Source organism: Protopterus annectens, chromosome 14.part0, assembly GCF_019279795.1.
Source record: "Protopterus annectens isolate FY-2018-M chromosome 14.part0, PAN1.0, whole genome shotgun sequence".
In the NCBI taxonomy this organism is placed as follows: Eukaryota; Metazoa; Chordata; order Ceratodontiformes; family Protopteridae; genus Protopterus; species Protopterus annectens.
This window is the reverse complement of record NC_056748.1, coordinates 256,341,357-256,359,530: the sequence shown is the minus strand read 5'-3', so window position 1 is coordinate 256,359,530 and position 18,174 is coordinate 256,341,357. Positions and strand designations below refer to the sequence as shown.

Genomic DNA, 18,174 nt, shown 5'->3' with positions numbered 1-18,174 from the left:
TGAGCGTTTATTTTGGTTCTTTCCAAAACTGGATGAGGGGTTAGAGAATTCCTTGGAAAATTTGGAAAAGGGCTTCAAATCTTAGACATTCCCTGCATCAGCTTACCCCACTCATTACATTTTTGATAATGTCCACAGAACAAAGAACCAATAAAAGAAAACTATATCCAAAAGGAGAATTTAAAAATCTCCTTTTCACATGGCTATGTGGCTGTGGCCACTGGTATTATCAGAGGCATACACACACTTTATTGGCACCTGTAAGATGGAAGAAACACTCATTTACATCAGATTTTTTCTCAGTAGAAGAAACTGCAAACAAAATATTCTTCGTACTTTCACAATTAGTCTGAATAAACATTTCCCATACTTGTCAGAAAGTGCAGGACTGGAATTAACTAAATATTTAGTGGCAGTAGGATTAACTAAATTTGTAGCTGCAGGGTATGGTTTGGGATGAGTGAATAAAAATTTAAAAGACAGAGGAACTTATTTTAGGGGCAGCAGGCCGACTACCAGAAAAATTGCAGGCAGTGTCCCACATATCCTCCAATAATGACAGCACTGGAGGAATCGGTGATGGTTCTAGAAATTCCATTTGTAACTGCTTATAGTATTTTCTGAGGTACCAAGAAAGCTCAGTGTTCTTCTGCATTTGACAAACATGGCATATTTTGGAAAGTCTCACAGAAAGTGAAGCCCCACAGGGAGAATCAGATACTGTGCTCTCCCCTGAATCTGAATCAGAAAACTGTGGAGAAAACCCTGTATGTGTCCCTTCATTTTCCTGTCCAGATTTCAAAATCTTGAATCTCTTCAGGAAAAGAGACATCCCTTTTTCTTTTCCAAGAAATCATCTTATAAGAAGGATCAATAGTTCAAATAAGACCTTGAGGCAGATCTAGTAAAGTACTCCTGTCCCAATATGTATCTGGCCATGCTCAAATGTGTTTAGTTTAGTTTTCTGTTTCTTTTTTGACAGCAAAATGGGGTCAATAGAGTTGCTAATGGCAGCAGCAGCAGTTCTCAAGAATGGGCACAACATTCTGACTAATCAGGGAAAACTTCCCTGTTCCCTCTCCCAGGACTGACAAAAGTGGCACTCCGGTGCCCACTGAGGAAACCTCTAACGCCTGCAGAAGACACTGCTAACCCCTGTCTCATGGCGGCTGTAGGTGCAACACCAGTGGGATTCAGGGTAAAAGATGAGTGGTCTGAGGAACCAGCTTTGGCCACTGCAGTCACCCACCTGTGGCTGAGGCACACTGCTAGCCTGATGTGGTGGAAAAGGCAGTTTGCTTAACTTTTTCTTCTTATGGGAGGAGGAAGGTCCAGCTGTGGGATAGGTAGTTTGTTCCATGGTCAAACTGAAACTGGTGCCTTTTTCTTATGGAAAATGAGCAGCATACACCAGAAAAACTTTAAAAAAGCACAGTTTCTCCAAAGGAAAAAAAATAATTTTCAACTACTATTAAAACTGACACGGAAAAAAAGTGTGCTCTTGTTTAAAAGTACAATTAAGTCTCATGACAGCCCATTAAAACACAAACACCTGGATGAGATACAACTTTCCTAATTAGGAAAGTATAATTAAATAATAAATGTAAAATGTGGAGGGTTTTTCCCCAAAGGGAACTTATCTGGCCAGCATAAGCACAGCACAAGCAGAAACTTCGATCCTCAAAGGCCCATAGAGGAGTGCTTTCTTAGGCAGCAGGAAAGCTCTGAAGGGCCTGGTGTTCAAATGTGTTTTTGGAAGCTCAGCTCAAGTGCACTGAAGGTGTCCTGAGACTTTGGAAGCTGGAAGTCTGTTATACCCTTGGCAGGATATAAACCATACAGCTAAGGCTAATGCAGCAGTGGGCAATATGATGAACATCTAGAGTTTACAGAAAAAAATCAAATTAATGGAAGAATAAACTTGTAATCTCAATATTTGGAATTATGATTTTGCGTAATCACACCACTGACAATACAAATACAATTATTAGGAACGGCATTAATACCATAAAGCAAAAAGCATCAGTGACAGCTCTAAACTTACAGCAATCTGTGAAAGCATGTTGTATCCTATTTCACAACATTCATTTTAAGTGTCAGCATATTAAACACTATGTAAATGCACTGCTTGGTTGTTAAAATTCAAAAACAATTACTATACATAAACAGAAACAGAACTCCAAGCTATTTTTATCACTGAAAATATTTTTGTGTGGCTCATCTTTATTCTTCATTCTTAATTTCTGCGACTACACAGACTACTTAAGTCAGTGCAGGACCAAATGGTAGGTCAGATGAGCCTTGAATCAAGAGCAGCAGACTGTTACCCACACACACACACAGACACATACAAATATAGGTGTGGAATCAGTTCATCTGATCACTGCAGGACAAACCTACTTCTAGTTGGTGTTAACCGAACAGGTGCTAATTTATCTACTATGGACAAATCTTCACATTAAAAGTGTTCTTATCCAAGACACACAATTCTCTTTCACTCTTATTTTCAACCTCAGTAAGACAAAAAGACAAAAGAACCAGCTGGAAACAGAATTGTGGAAACTGAAACTTGTCAGTACCCAGAAAAAGTCCAGTGTGCATTCCTTTTCAAGTATTAATTAAAAAAAAAATTATCCTGGTTTAAATAGGTTTTCAACCAGTTGAACTCATTTTTTTCAGAAAGAAATCAAAGTTCTAAGTAAAGATATGGAAACCTACAGCGATCTTTCAGTCAGAAACGTGGGTTATTAGAATATTCAGAACTTTATTATCAACAAAAAGATAGTTTGTTTCATCTTGTCTGCAGTTCTAGTGGCAAGAGCTCTGCGATTTAAACTGCTCTTAACTGCTTATTATGAAACAGAAAGCCATGGAATTTATAGCAACATTATGGTGCACTGCAGCCGTTCTGTCCTTAATCTGCCTGGACTGACAGCTGGGAGGGGGGCGCAGACACTGCCTGAAAACAAGAGCGATAACACTATTTAAAAGTACTCTTTGTTTGAGTTAGCTCACATTTGTAGTTCCAGTGGCAAGAACTCTTATTTAAACTGCTGGCAAACACTTCTTCCAAGGGACAACCTTGGAATTAATATTAGTTTTATGGAGTACTGCACATATTCCAAGGAAGACACCAGATCTGTTAATCTGACTGGAGGAGAATTAGCCACTAATTGAGCTTGCCCCCTCATGGAGATAACAGCTGTATTGTGGAATGCTGCAGATATTCCTCAAGAAGATGACACGTTTATTAATTTGACTGGAGACCTGGAAGGCTGAAAGAAAACTAAGGTGGTATTTGAGTTCCCTGTTTAAAGAATGCATGAAGCATGCACATAAGTAGCACACCAATAATCCAGTAACGGTCCCTTTATCTACCAATCAGCCCACCAACTCCTTATCAGGCGACAATTGACTGAAAGGGGCAGTCATCCCGGAAACCATCAGGGGTGGTTCAGATTTCTTCTGTTTTTCTCTCCAGCCAAAACTGAGCAAGCACTCCGTGAGGAACTGGGGAGGGAACATGTAATAGGCTGAGAAGGGAGAACATCATTCACTCCTCAAACAGTGTTGCCTCCAAGCAGCACTGCCTCCCCCCCCCTTAACAGAGGCGGTGGCCTCTCAGGTCTTCACCAGGGAGAGCATAATGCCTTGTCTGCCTCCCACAGGAGAAGTGAGCAGGTCAGAATCCTTCAATCCTTTTCTTCCTCTTTCCTGCTCGGCTTCTTCAGTGCTGGGCTGCTAATCAAATCTCTGTCATCTGTGTTACAGTCAGGGCTTCACTCTATGCCATGGAGCCAAGTTAGAAAATGTGTGGCTTTACATTTAGTGTCTAAGCAAGCAAAGAGCTTGTGTCTTGTTCTTTACTACATATCCAAAGCCTTCATGCTAAACATGACTATTTTGCTATGTAAAAAGTTTTCAGCATGATATTTTTGCATTTACTGAATCCTGTCTGAAAATTGCCAACATTAATCAAGTAAATCATTTTAATATATTTAACTCAGTGACCAACCAAATTTTATGCTACAATGGAGACATTGATTAATATGCAATGTTTAATTTATGAATTTGATGATACAGATTATTAATTTAATGTTGTTTCTTTAAATATACTGTAAAAAAAGTTATATTCCTCAGTATAGTATATATACTGCCTTGATATCTAGAAAACACCAGAGATCATTTGTAAGCATACCTCTCAGCTGTTCCTGACTTTCCTGGATGACCCTGATTCTGACTCAAATTTTAGCTCTGTCCCTCTTAATCCCTCCTACAGCTGGTGACTTTTGGAGTAAGGGTGGTGAACTACACAATAAATAATGACAATAATTACAGTTATGGGCTTCTTTTACTTCACTAAATGTATATCAACTCTCATTCACTTCATCTGTCAATGTCTCAAGTTAATAGTACTAATATTTTAAAAGTGTCCTTGATTGTCCCTCATTATTTCTGGATTTGTCCCGGATTCTGTTGAGATTTCTCCCTAATTGGTTGAGAGCTATGTTTGTAGGTACTGAGAAATAAATATCATTGGGGGAGGGGGGTGGTGAAGTTTTTGTTTACATCCTGACCACATTATGTAACAGTTCACAGCAAAGTTCAGATTATTTCAAAGCGTTACTGTCCCAACAAGGTGTTCACACACTGGATGCACACCACTGCTTGGCTGGGTCCTGACTTCTAATGAGTGACAAAAAACTAAGTTGCACATTTATTTGTATTTTGAAATGATTTATAACTTACTTGGACAAATTAATGGAGAGCCATGGCAGAGAAGAATAAAGACATGACTACTGCCCAGGTCACCTGGGTTCTATTAGTGGCACAACTGTAACAAATCTTAACACATTTCTCTGCAACAGGAATTTCATTCTGATCCTACAGAAAAAAATTAATCTTAAAGTCTCATAAAGATAAATCTTCTAGGAGGAAATCTGAAACCATACTTTCTTTAGAATCAGACTGCTCAGATTGAAAAGAAATTCCCAAAGTACACCACCCACTCACACAAGTCTACTCTTCTGACTGAAAATCCAACTCAGAAAGCATGTGAACTCTTTCTTTTCTTGCCTGAATTATTATTTAAGACAAAACAAGTGAGCTCCTTAGCAAATCAAAACAGATCTTCCATATCTATGGAAACAAAAACAGGAGAAAGCAATGTTTTCTCACTATGTTCACCTTTCTTGGGAAACTCCCTGGAAAATGACTGAACCATAAAAAGGTATACTTATCCCAGATTCAGGCTTCCAGTCCCAGCCGAGTGAAGATCCTTCACCTACCCCTTCTCCTAAGACTAACAAGAACGGTTCTCCCTTACGTGACAAGGAAATTCCTAAATCTGTACAGGACATGGCTATCCCCCAGGTCCATGGTGGTTGGAGGTGCAACACTGGAGGGACCAGGGGAAAAAGTGGTCTAAGGATCCAATCAAGAGTGGTCACATCAGAGAGTCATCCATCAGCACCCAAGGAGCAACAACAGCTGGCCTGGCGTCCAAAGGCTCCCTAACAACCTTTTTTTTTTTTTTTTTTTTTTTTTGCAGACAGAGGAAGGCAAAAACAGAGACAAATAGCTGCTTCATAAGTTAGCAAAGCATGAGACTTTGAAGGTGGACAGAGGAACATGGATGAGTCAGTAAAGGGAAAAGTAGAGAACAAGTGGTAGTACCGAGGTAAGCAAACCACTGACTGTCCCACCACAAGCACAATATCTTGCACCAAATACACAAAACTAAAAATTCTGTCAATAAAACAAACGTTAACATAAGCAGATACAATTTAACTCCCTTATAAATGCAGTAACAGTCCAAAAACACATACTTTGCTAACAGATGCAACATTTCCGCCAAAAATAAATGAATGAATAAAAAAATAAATTAAATAATCCTCAAATAATTTTAGAGGACTGTTTTAACCAACAGGGAACTTATCTGTGCAGTAAAATGCATTGAGACAAAACTGCCCTTATAAATCATTCTACCATCAATTAACAAATCATGCGACAAACAATAAATACATAATATATAGTGTTTTTAAAGTGCAATGCTAAAACTTGATTTGAATAACAACAATAAACATTGAACATACATAGCTTACATACATATATATATATGTGTGTATTAGTTTTATACGGTTTACATTCCTATAAATTTTATGGAACCTTTCAAGTATGTTGTAATATTTTTTATCAACAGAGAACCACAAAATCAGGAAGTAGTACAAAGTGTTTAATTAATTACTTTAATTATTCAGCAAGACTTTTCATTTTATATTATCTGTATTTATTAACTGTTTTTATATCAATTTGTTCATTGTTTATTGTTGTTATTCAAATCAGGTTTTAGCATTGCAGTTTAAAAACACCATATATTATGTATTTATTGTTTGTCACATGATTTGTTAATTGATGGTAGATTGCTTTATAAGGGCAGTTTTGCCTCAATGCATTTTACTCTGAAGAAGCCCACTGAATGATGGGTGAAAGCGCTTAGTATGTCTTGGATGTAATAAATGGCTGGTGTGTCTCTCGGCAGTGTCGTGGATTTTTTATTTATTAGTTGGTGTTTTTGGCTTTGGAATTTATCTGTGCAACCCTGAAGAATAGGTAACCAAAAGAAAGTTCCACTGGGCCCATCCAAGGAGCACTCTTTGGTGACAAAAAAGATCTGAAGAAAATCGAGTTCTAGCACTCTTTATATGGAGATCCCCTTGAGTTCATGATAGTCAGTGTACATGGAAGATGCCCATAAGCTTCAAAAGGTGGCTAGTGGTAAGGGCTAAGACCCAAAAAGTTTAGGTTACTGCAAAGTGACAATTGGTGAACATCTGATGTGCTCTACAGAGATCAGGAATTCCAGTAAAGAAAACTGCATCTTGTAAAGGTGTGCCTTCTGGCAAAATACGCTTTTGCCATGAGTAATATAGCTCATATACAAAACGTATGCAATGAGCTTCTTGCTAAAAACAAACATGTCTACTGGATTACATTGGGAAAGATGACTTATTTACTATTAACATGCTTCGATACAGCCACTAGATGTACAATACATTTTAATACCATTACCAGTTCTTCCATAAACAAGAGTTATTTTGATGAGCGTCATGTTTCTGGTTTTAGTAATTCTTGTGCAATTAAGCATATTTTATCTTGCATTACAGAATGGTCCCACCAGGCCATCTGCTAATACAGATAATAAAACATTTGAGATTTCTATAATTTATCAATATAGGATAACAACTCCTAAATATACTTAAACAGCTCCTTGAAGAATGAAATAAATGCTTTGTTCCCCATCTTCAAAAGATGAGATGAAAATAAAATGACAAATTACACACAAGAAACGAAAAAAAATCCTTATCAAGCAGAAGCCTCTTATAATCCTTTAATTCACATCTAGCACCTCTGCATAGTTGTACCTTCTAGGACGATATATCTACTCATCATTAAAAAAAAATGATTCAAGTGATTTTCCTTGCCTTAGCTTAACTATTACTATGGCTTTAAAACACGCACTTTTTTTACAATGTACATTAAAATATCTTCAAGTAAATCAGTTTTTACTTCAACATGCTTTTGTCATGAATTCTAGGGAAAAAAGTGAGGAAAAAAGAAAAGATAAACTTGGGAAGGAAAAGGAAATGTCAAGGATGAAAAGGTAAAAAAGGAGGCTACAGACTGACTAGATAAACATAAGACTGCAACATAACATATTATACTGCCAGCACTTAAATGATTAAAGCTTTCAGTAGGAAATTAAAATTGAGCAAATTGGGAAACAAACCTGGGGATTTGCAAACATTATGTTTGTGATCATGGGCAAGCCAACACTATTTGCACTGCATTCATGGGGAGCTACTGATGGCCCTGAGCAAATCACCAGACACTGATTCTGGGTCGCCCTGAAAAAGGGACGTCATGTCCAGTAGGCCTACGTGGTTAAGAAGCGAGTCTATTTTGGGCATGTATAGGTGTGTTGCTTCTATCTAAGTTATGAAAATCTTATAGGCTGGAAATGGGAGAATAGAACAGAGATGAAAAGGAGAAGCAAGACAAGGGTACAACACAAGGTAAGCCACCAAGGAATGAGAAGAATGGAGGTGGCAAAGGGGCCAACATTTCTCAATGTCTCAGCTCAGCAATGGTACATAAATCCACATATAAATTTGTTTACAAAGTGCCAAACCCCTTGACATAATTTATAACTTGATGACAAAGATGTTTCATTTCAAGGGAACACAAACCATGCTAATAAGAAAAGACACATACACCTGAATAGAAGTGAACCCACACCATTTTATGGATATTCCCCAGACCAGTGCACATGGTATGGCAAGCCACAGAAGCACTGATAGGAAAGGTTTGTGTAAAACACATTGCATGGGAATTTTAGAACAATGTTGCCAAGTGAAAACTGCAAATGTGAAATTATTAAGTACATGTACTATGTTCACCTTATATTACAATTCCACTTTGATGAGTGCATGATAAAGATCGTTTGCAGACTGATACAAGGTAGACCTCAATGGATTTGAACACCTGGTTGCCTGCCTCATATTTTCTAAAAAAAGCATTAAAAAGTGAAGCCACAGAAGAACTTATAGTGAAGTTGTTTGCAAGCAAACATTTCAAAAAATGTTAGAACAGTGTTGAAAACTGAAAATGACCACTGTTAAACAACATATAACAATTAGGGGATCAAAACCCTCTAGCTAGTGTACAGACAATGTATTCCTCACTTAATGATTACAATAAACCATGGAAGTTATTACAGTGACACTACTACTAACTACACTTTTTTTCATTATTGCTTGGTGATGCACACTGACTGTCGGCTCAGCTGTGCAATGATGGATTTGGATGGATGGCCTGCACACACACTGTAGATGATGCCCCATGCATTACAGACTACCAGAGTGATACCCTAGGCAGTTCAAGTACCTCTCTCAGTTCACAACGCTGGGGCCTTTATTTCAATGCAAGTACAATCTACAGACCCCAGCGCCTCAGGAAAGTGGGCTATAGCATAGAAGTTCCGCATGGCGTTTGCTCTCTCCTCTGAGGTACATCTGAACCACATATGCTGAAGTATGGCATCAAGGAACTGGTGAACTATTCAAGGCAAATGCCTGAAATACCTCCACTGAGTCAATGACAGATCCCTGTAGTGAATACATGTAATGCTACACATATCTTTCTATCTGCTGGGATGGGTACACCACAACTACTATGGGGCTGTAGATGAGGCCTACATGTCCACTATTTGTTGCATGGTGTCACTGTCCACAGTACCAATCCACTATTTCACGGACATGGACAGTATGAAATGGTGAGAGGCCAGAAAACCTGATGCCTTTGGGAACAGCAGTGTGCACCACTAGCTGCAGGGGTTACAGCCACTTACAGATACAAGTTTACAATGGCTGCAGCAATCTCTACCACTCTTCACTGTCTTTTAATGCCTAAACACAAAAATCTGGTTGTGAAAAGATCTACAGCGGGCGCAGCATAACTATGAGACATTTAAACTTTCTAGTTCACTCGGATATGTAGTGTAACCTCATTAGCATATGTAGCATTTCATTATACAATCATTAGAATATACCACAGATGACCATGTTATTTCAGTTGGCCTCATTATGTTGCCTCGTTTTCTGAATTAGACACCCTGTGCATGGCCAGTCATCATGAAAATTTGCAGACTGTAATATGGCAAAGTTATATGAATTCAGACCAAACTGCTGCACTTACCCTGCTTCTAATTTCTGAGATTCTTTATGCTCACTTGTCTACCTTACTGAAGATTTCAATACAGATATAACACAAATTCTCAGGTAATAACTGCCACTACATTTGTCAAAAGATGTTTAGATACACCATTTCCTATTTACTGTGTCAATAATTGTTGAATTCTAATTCAAAAAGATTTAACATTATGCTCGATCATCAACCCCCTTTATCTTCATTTTCTACATGGATTTGGGGTGTCACATCAACTCCGCCATCTCTCTCTTAATTCAGAGCCACATTTCTCTTAGTTCAGAGCCACACTCCTACCTTCTTCAACAGTCATACCTCGCTGTTGCAGGTCTTGTCTCACACAATCCATCCCATCTCTTTGCTGCTGGATGTCCTTGTTTCCATTTGCCTTTTTCCTATCTCTCCCAAAGCTTATTCATCAGATTATCTTTTGGTTTCTGCACACGTGATTTTAATTTTAATCCATTCTCATTTTACCTTCTTTTCAGTTGGGGGTACTTTGGCTTCTGCTCGGATATCCTCATTTCTTTGTCCACTGCACAGTATGCATCATATCAGCCATCTCAGGCACTTCATCTCAATCACTTCTAGCTTCCTGAACTGCTCTGCATTCACAACCCAGGTGTATGTACCATGCAAGAGTTAAACAGTCGCACTGCTGTTTTGTACACCTCACTTTTCAGCTTCATTAACATTCTTCTATCACACACTGCTCCTGACACACTGTGCCAGTTGACTGCAACCTCTCTGATTCTAGATTTAGCTAGATAATAGCTAAACTACAGGCTGACTTCCTAAGATTACAAAAATGGACTTGTACATTCTCTACTAAAGAACAAAGGAGTATTATCATAAAGTAGACCGATACTATAAAGGCAATATATAGTTACTCTAAAGGCAATATATATAGTTGCATTTAGTTAAAAAGGTTGTACCACATTGTCTCCTGTAACAGATATGCAACTATAAGTTTAAGTGAAAAATGCCTTGTGCAATAAACTGGCAATACATCTAAATTCTTCAATGTGTTGTTCTCTCTGATTTCTGAAAATTCATGACAAATGGAGGCTTCATTAAGATTTCATACATCATTTACTTATATTTAACCAGTGGCTTAACTATGTTAGCAATGTTTCTTTTACTCTAAACAAAACTCGTGTTTAAGTGTCCTATAAAAAATGAGATTTCTTTAAATGAAATGCAATAGAAATGGTTTGTACAGGACATGAACATGTACTTTGATGGATGAATAGCTTCCTGAACATGTACAGTACATACTGAAACCACTGGACTATAGTTTGTATCAGTTGACAGAAGTGACAACTAAGTGCCTTGACAGAACAGACAGGGTGAGACCGCTTTCTAGGATAGGAACTGACTGTAACAGAAAAGATTTGCAAAGGGAAAAAACGGTGCTAGTGAAAGTTTTCACAGCATAATCACTAACTTTAGTGCCAAGATGATGATGATCGAATGTATCCTAATTGTCTAATACAATGTGCCTAAGGTTACCCCAGCTAGTATCAAGCTTAAAATACATCTGAAGTACAACTATATAATAAAAACAGGTTTAAGAACAGCAAGGTGCTTTAACAGTATCTCTGTAAATAATTATGCAAGAAAAAGATTTTAAAAATGTACAGTGAAAACACTTGTAGTTTATATCCTAGCTAAGAAATTTAGTGCACATTTTGCTCCATCCACTGTTACAGCTATCCCACAGGTTCTACAACCCCAGCCACCCCTTTTAAATTACTATGGAACACGTTCTCTTAGTCCTTTTATAAACTAATCTTCAGCCATGGGCCTTGTTTATCCGTGCCAAATATGGCCTTTCTGATCATCTACTTAAACTCTTTAATCCAAGTCTCTTCACTGGTTACATTCCTGAAGACTGGAAAACAACTAATCAATGACATTACACAAGGGTAGCCCAACCACAGACCCTGGTAACTATAGAACCATTAGTCTCACTAGCCTCATACGTAAAGCTAAGGAGCACATTATCTCAGACTTCATTAGTTACAGCATTATAAATCTCTCAACCCTGGGCTCTCATCAATTTGGCTTTATCAAAGGAAGGTCCTGCATCTTAAATCTCATTAATTTCTTTGAAAAAGTAACTGAAGCAGTGACAATGGTTATGCAGTGCATACAGCATATCTAGGCCTGGCCAGAGGCCTTTGACACTATTGCGCTGCAAGCGTTACTGACAGACTTGTAAATCTGAATATAAATTCTTACATTGTGTGATGGTTAGATAACCATATGGGTTCTGTTAGACAACCAATTAGTGCAGCAGGTGCCACTTCTGATAGCAAAACAGTTACCAGTGGTGTACCACAAAGCTCAATTTTAGGCCCTCTCCTATTTGGCATATATTTCTTAGACCTTCAGGCCAGCACTTCTGGCTTACGCTTAATGAGATGACTGTAAATTGGGTATTGTTACTTTATCTTCAACTAATTCACAACTGCTACAACATGGCTTAAATCATGTTAACTGGTGCAAGGACAATGATCTCAAACTACATGTAAAAAAATATAGCATAGTTCACTTTGGTAAACAAAACAGTTTCACTTAACATATAGGAGATGTACCTCCTCCAAGCAGACACCATTGTTAAGGATCTGTGTACCCTTGTTAATAACTCCCTATCATTTGACCATCGTGTCTCCATACTAGTTCGTTAAGCCTTTTATCTGGTCCATCTAATTTCCAAAGGCATCTCGACTACACCCAAAGAAGTCTTAATTTCCTTTTACTCATATCTTATCAAATTCATTACTGAATACAACTCTTTTGAAAATTATTTATCTATACATATCACACAACTTAACAGACCTCAGACGTTCACAAATAAAAAAAAGAAGATCAGTGGCCTCAAAATCTAAGTTATCAGGAAAGATTGGCAACCCCTTCTCTGTACTCGGTCTCTTAGACTACTTCATGGAGATCTACCAAGCTTTTCCTGCCATGAAAGCTCTAACCCTATTTGGTCTCCTACTCCTTCACAGAACTAATGGTACCTCAAATACTCAGGTAGAGGAACTAAACCTTCATCAGCATTTAAATAGGACACATTGCCATGACAGATTCATATCCCAACTTTTTCTCACCTCTGAAACAAAATTTCACTACATGTCAAGCAGAGTAGCACCCTTGCCACCTTCAAGGTAAACCTAGTTAATTGGACCCAGCCTCAAATTCTCTCCCGATCTATCTCATCTTGCCCTCCCTTTGAGACTAAATTTTGAATAGGGTTTTTTGGCTAGGTTTAAAATGGCTGCAGATCTATTGCTTAGTACTAACCCATGAACCTAAAAAATGCAGAATCTGTTCTAATTAGTTCATATGCTGTCCTAGTAGTTTTCAGTACCTTTTGAGTTTAAAAGGGGTACTGGTCTCCATATTCTACATGCAAAAGTATAGAAGCATACAACAAGAAATTAACTGACACTCTGCATCCAGGTCTTCTTTCTATCTTTGATGAAGAGCTGAAATTTCCACCTCTGTTGCAGATGTGCACCAGAAAGAATTAATGTGAAGCCCAATACAACATCCTTTATGATGGACATTTTCTATCCAAGCAGTGTGGATGACATTATTTGTCCAGATAAGACAAGAACTTTATTAGGAAACGGACAGTCTCTTTTGTGATGGGTGCATGGGCCAAAGAGCTCTCCTCACAGGGAAAAAATGATCTCTTAGGCCACTGAATCATATCTTGGACTTCTGCCCCCCCTCCCCTTTTGTCTTCAGGAAGCGTAGTACTCTTTCCTCTTTTAATTCTTTTAAGACTAAGTTAAACATTTGGTATTCATGATAGGCTTAACAGAAACTAAGCCCAAGTCTGACAAAGTGGTCTCAGTCACTAATCATTTAGAGGATGACACACAAAAAACACTATCTGATCCAAATTTTATGTTGTAGTTAAACGGAATTCCTGACAAAGTTTATCTCACAGTATGGAAGAAAGGTTTGAAAAGAATGTTCTTCCTAGTAGGACCATGGAACTTCCCTCTGTTATGGTGAATCCTTTTTCATCTCAGTCGCAGACAGCTTAAACTCTGACACAGTGTTTTTTTTATTTTTTTTATTTTGATGAAATCAAACAATGCAGTAGAAAAAGTCTTTGTTTCATGAATTAAACAAATTTGTATTTAAAGCGTTTAGTTTAAAAGAAAGTACATATTTATTGCTAGTCACAAATACATATATGGCATATATAAACTGTCAAACATAAATTTAGATTTCATAATCAAATGATAATATAGTGCCATTATTCTTATCTGGATAAAGTCTTCTTTGTATTCTTAACATCATTATATTAATAAGACAGCTACTTATTAACAGCAATGCACATGTATGTTCATACACTATTCTTGTCTCTATTTTGGATCTAAGACTGAGCAATAGGTGTCAAGTCCCACCTAACCCTGCTTGCATTGACCATGTGTAAAGCTTCAAACTTGTCTCACTTATGCTAATGTAGGCAAAGTGAAAAGCTCCACAGCAGCTTCATCCTTCTACTACAAACACAACAGGTCAAGGGATTTATGATAAAACAGGGTTTATATATATATATATATATATATATATATATAATCACAAACATGAAACCTGAAATTGTGCATCATCCGTCTTTAAAGCATGTTTTGCCCAGTGGCCTTCCCTGCTTTAGAATCTCAAAACCTATTGAAAGCTAGCATACTCACCCTTTCAATGCCAAATGTGCACAGGAAATGGACAATGAACTTCCTGATGTATGGGAAGCAGGAGAGATAGAAATTGCCTGGCTGAGGTGGATCTCTCTGTACCTAGTGCAAGGCCTGATACCCAAGCAGTAGATTTTATGACCTAGTCTCATGCATGCAGAAGGATGGTTGTCTTCTTAAGGATATCCTGTCTTTTTCTCACTGATCCTTTATTTTTTCCTCCTTCTCACTCTTTTTATCCCTTCAGGGGGCCCAAATGGCAGTCCTGGAGACAGTCTACTTAATCAGACTGTTTTTCCACCAACAAGGAGATCTCACACTTTCTACACATGGCTACAGTAAAGTATGCATAAACTACAAATCTTTCAACTTTGTGATCCAGCCCTAGAGAGCAAAGACAAACTAGACAGTCATCTGCCTCTGGTATCTGTTTGCCACAATGGCATTTGACTGAATCTGAAGCCAGGATACAAGAAAAATGGAAAATAAAATCTCACTACAATTTTAAATACTTTCTATAATATTTGATGGAGTCTCAAGAACTGAACCCAGCTGGAAAATTCTTTATGTATAGAAAACAAGAATAAATCTTTAGGTTTACCTGCTCCAAGGGCTCAAGCTTGTGTAAGGATCAAATAAAGGAATCTCTGGAACATGATGAGCTGTTCCAGTACCTGGAGACACAAGATCATTTGGTCCTATAGTTTCAGTATCCTGAAGCTAAATGCATGGAAGTACTCATGCTTAGAGGTATGGTTTGCAGAAGAAAAAGGATAAATAGGCTCTTTAATTCAAAATCACACACAGACTAAATAAATAATGCAATGCAGCACAATGTTAAATTGCAATGAAGAAGGTAAATACAATGTTATGGTAAACAGTTCAGCAGTGATCACCTTTTCATGGTACAAGACACTGTAAAGACAGCATCTGAAGCACAGTGGTAGCCATACAAATGGTGAAAGGCAGGTAACAAAGAGTGCACTACCATTACCAAAATGGTGAAATAAAACAAAGCCCGACAGCTGAGAATGTATGCACATTAGAAGAAAGAAAAGATAGGGGTTCTGATCTGAACGTACTGCATTATCAGAGGCAAGTATGAGAGATGAAGATAAAAAATGGAAGTAGAGTAAGGGAAGAGCTAGACAAAAGTGGCAGATGAAGGCAGGCAGTTCAAGGATAATGATAAATGGGTTAAGACCATAAATCTAACAGAGATGTTTCTCAATGGTGATCCGAGAGACTGAAACAGGACTCTGCATAAATTCCATGAAAACTGCAATGAGATTCTTGAGCGATTAACAATTTTCCACCAATATTAAAACAATTCCAATTCCAGAATGTTTCAAAATGCATTTCAAAATGACAAACATTCCAGGTCTGATAAATAAATCTTCTAATTCTGACAACTAAATCAAGAATGGACTAAGGACCACATCACAACACAGGCAAAAAGAGTACTCAAACAACAACAGATGTGCACATCCATCCATCCATCCTCAACCCCTTTTTCTATTTTGCACATGGAGTCGGGGTGTCACTTCTGCAGTGGCAATCATCTCAAGCCAAGGTTTACACCGTCGGGTGGCTAGCCCTGCCATGGTAGTTCATTCGTACCACTCACTCTCGCGCACACACTCTCACCTACGGCCAGCTTAGAGTGTCCAATCCATGTACTGCATATGTCTTTGGAATGTTGGAGGAAACCGGAGCACCCAGAGGAAACTCATATGACTGCACGGAGGACAGGCAGACTCCACACAGAAGACACCCCAGCCGAGAATTGAACCAGAGAACCTCTTGCTGTGAGCCGGCAATGCTAACCACTGCACCACAGCAGCCACCAATAGATGTGCATATCTCCAAAAATAAAATAAATAAAATAATCAAGAAGTAACTTAAGGTGTGTAGCTTCCTCAAACCCCACCACAATAAATCAGGTGAAAAAATTCCTGTCTCCAGTCACATTTCCTATCTATAGATAGCTCACTTATGTCCTTCAAGGCCCTTATTGAGCAAAACTGCATTGAGGCTAGAAAAGACTGTCAGGCATTTTGTAGGAGGGGATTACTGAAGAAACCGCAATCCTAGGCAGCTGGTGTTTGCCTTTGAATTTTCTAATGTACATACCACAGGATACCAAAATGAAAAACAAACATCTAGAATATGCCTGTTAAAGGTACCTGGTCTACGGCGTTTTCTTTTCCGTCGTCTTTTATCGTTATCATAATCGAGCTCAAGTTTCATTTCTTCTTTTTTCTTAAGCAGTTCCTGAAACTTCTGGATATAAAAAAATAAAGGGAAACCTAAATGGTAATTCGTGACTAAACATTTTAATCATCACTGGAAATGCATTAAGATTTCAGATGAAATTTATTTCCACATACTACTACTCAGTACACAAGAATTCAATTTATGATCCATACGACCAGCATATTACTGAGCAAGAATTTTTTCTCTTTCATCATCTGTTCTGATAGAGCATAATATCCCTTCCAGTAGCTCATACAACCTCAGAGCTATAACACGGTATCCTTAACGCCAACCATAACCTACATGGCTGGTAATAACTTTCCTTTCTCATCTCTTTTGTGATCACACACTGTTTCTTCCAATGAGGGGAACACATCTAGACTCTGCAAATGCTCTTAACACCTGAAACTAGAATATGCTATTTTCCAATGTTCCCCTTCTCTTATCACTGCACAGCAAAATCCTACCATACTTTTTCCATTTATACAATGCTAACAGCTCTAATTCTCCACTTCTTTTGCTATTACAGGCTTACACTTTCCCACATAAACAAAAGTAAAGAAAACACCACTAGTGGTCAGATTAATTCCATAAATGTTATTTTATTCTATTAAAATCTTCTGAGTTCTGTCCCACAGATTTGCTACCTACAAATCTTGGGGCACCTGCTAACTGCTCACAATGACTTTTTAAGACACGTCCCAAAAAAGGTCTTTATATCTACAAGTACAATAATCCAGTTTTAGTATAACATGATTAAGAACCAAAACACTTGTTATTAAAAACAGTGTTCCTGGTAACTTTTCTTTCTGTGCGTACCAACTCACACGTGGTCTGTAATACCTTGTTTGCAGTCAAACAAATCTGAACACTAATCCTTATACATTGCTAGTAGTTCCTCAAACCTCCTAACTTCCAAACTACTGAAGTTTCTATACCAGCTGTAATAGTCATGTTTATCACAGCTATTCCCAAAGGAAAAATAACGTACATGCCTGTACATCTCTGCAGCATATATGAGTGCAGTAGGTTGATCGTATGTTAATTAGATTGAACATTTTATTAGGATGGTTATTTATTCTTTTTTTAACAACCATTTCATCGCAGGCTGCCAAGATGCTTTGCTTGCAGGATCTCTATACAATGGAGAATGGGATTTCCCCCTTTACACATTCTTTTGCAATCTCGGAGTTGGCATATATAATTAGCAGAGGGTATAAAGGGTCCAGGGGGCTTGACTCCCTGTAAAAAGCAATGATTTTTTTCTTTTAGTTTTGCATGCATTAAGGTTTGAGCTCAGAGTATGAATTGCAGCATGTCAATGGATATAGCTTTGACGGTTTGTTGTTGATGTAGTTAGTCTGCAATCTAAGTACAAATAATCATATATAAAGATCTCAAAAAACCCAAAGTTTAAATTTCATTTTTCAAGTAC

The 18,174-nt window shown here is 37.9% G+C and overlaps 1 protein-coding gene across 1 annotated transcript in view; it reads right to left on the bottom strand.

Annotated features, from left to right (window-relative positions):
* Nucleotides 1-18,174, bottom strand: part of FAM204A (family with sequence similarity 204 member A) — a 477,602-nt gene that overhangs the window by 436,345 nt on the left and 23,083 nt on the right. The window contains exon 2 of the mRNA XM_044055971.1: nt 16,670-16,766. Coding sequence (XP_043911906.1) covers nt 16,670-16,766 — 97 coding nt within the window. The remainder of the gene's footprint in view (nt 1-16,669; nt 16,767-18,174) is intronic.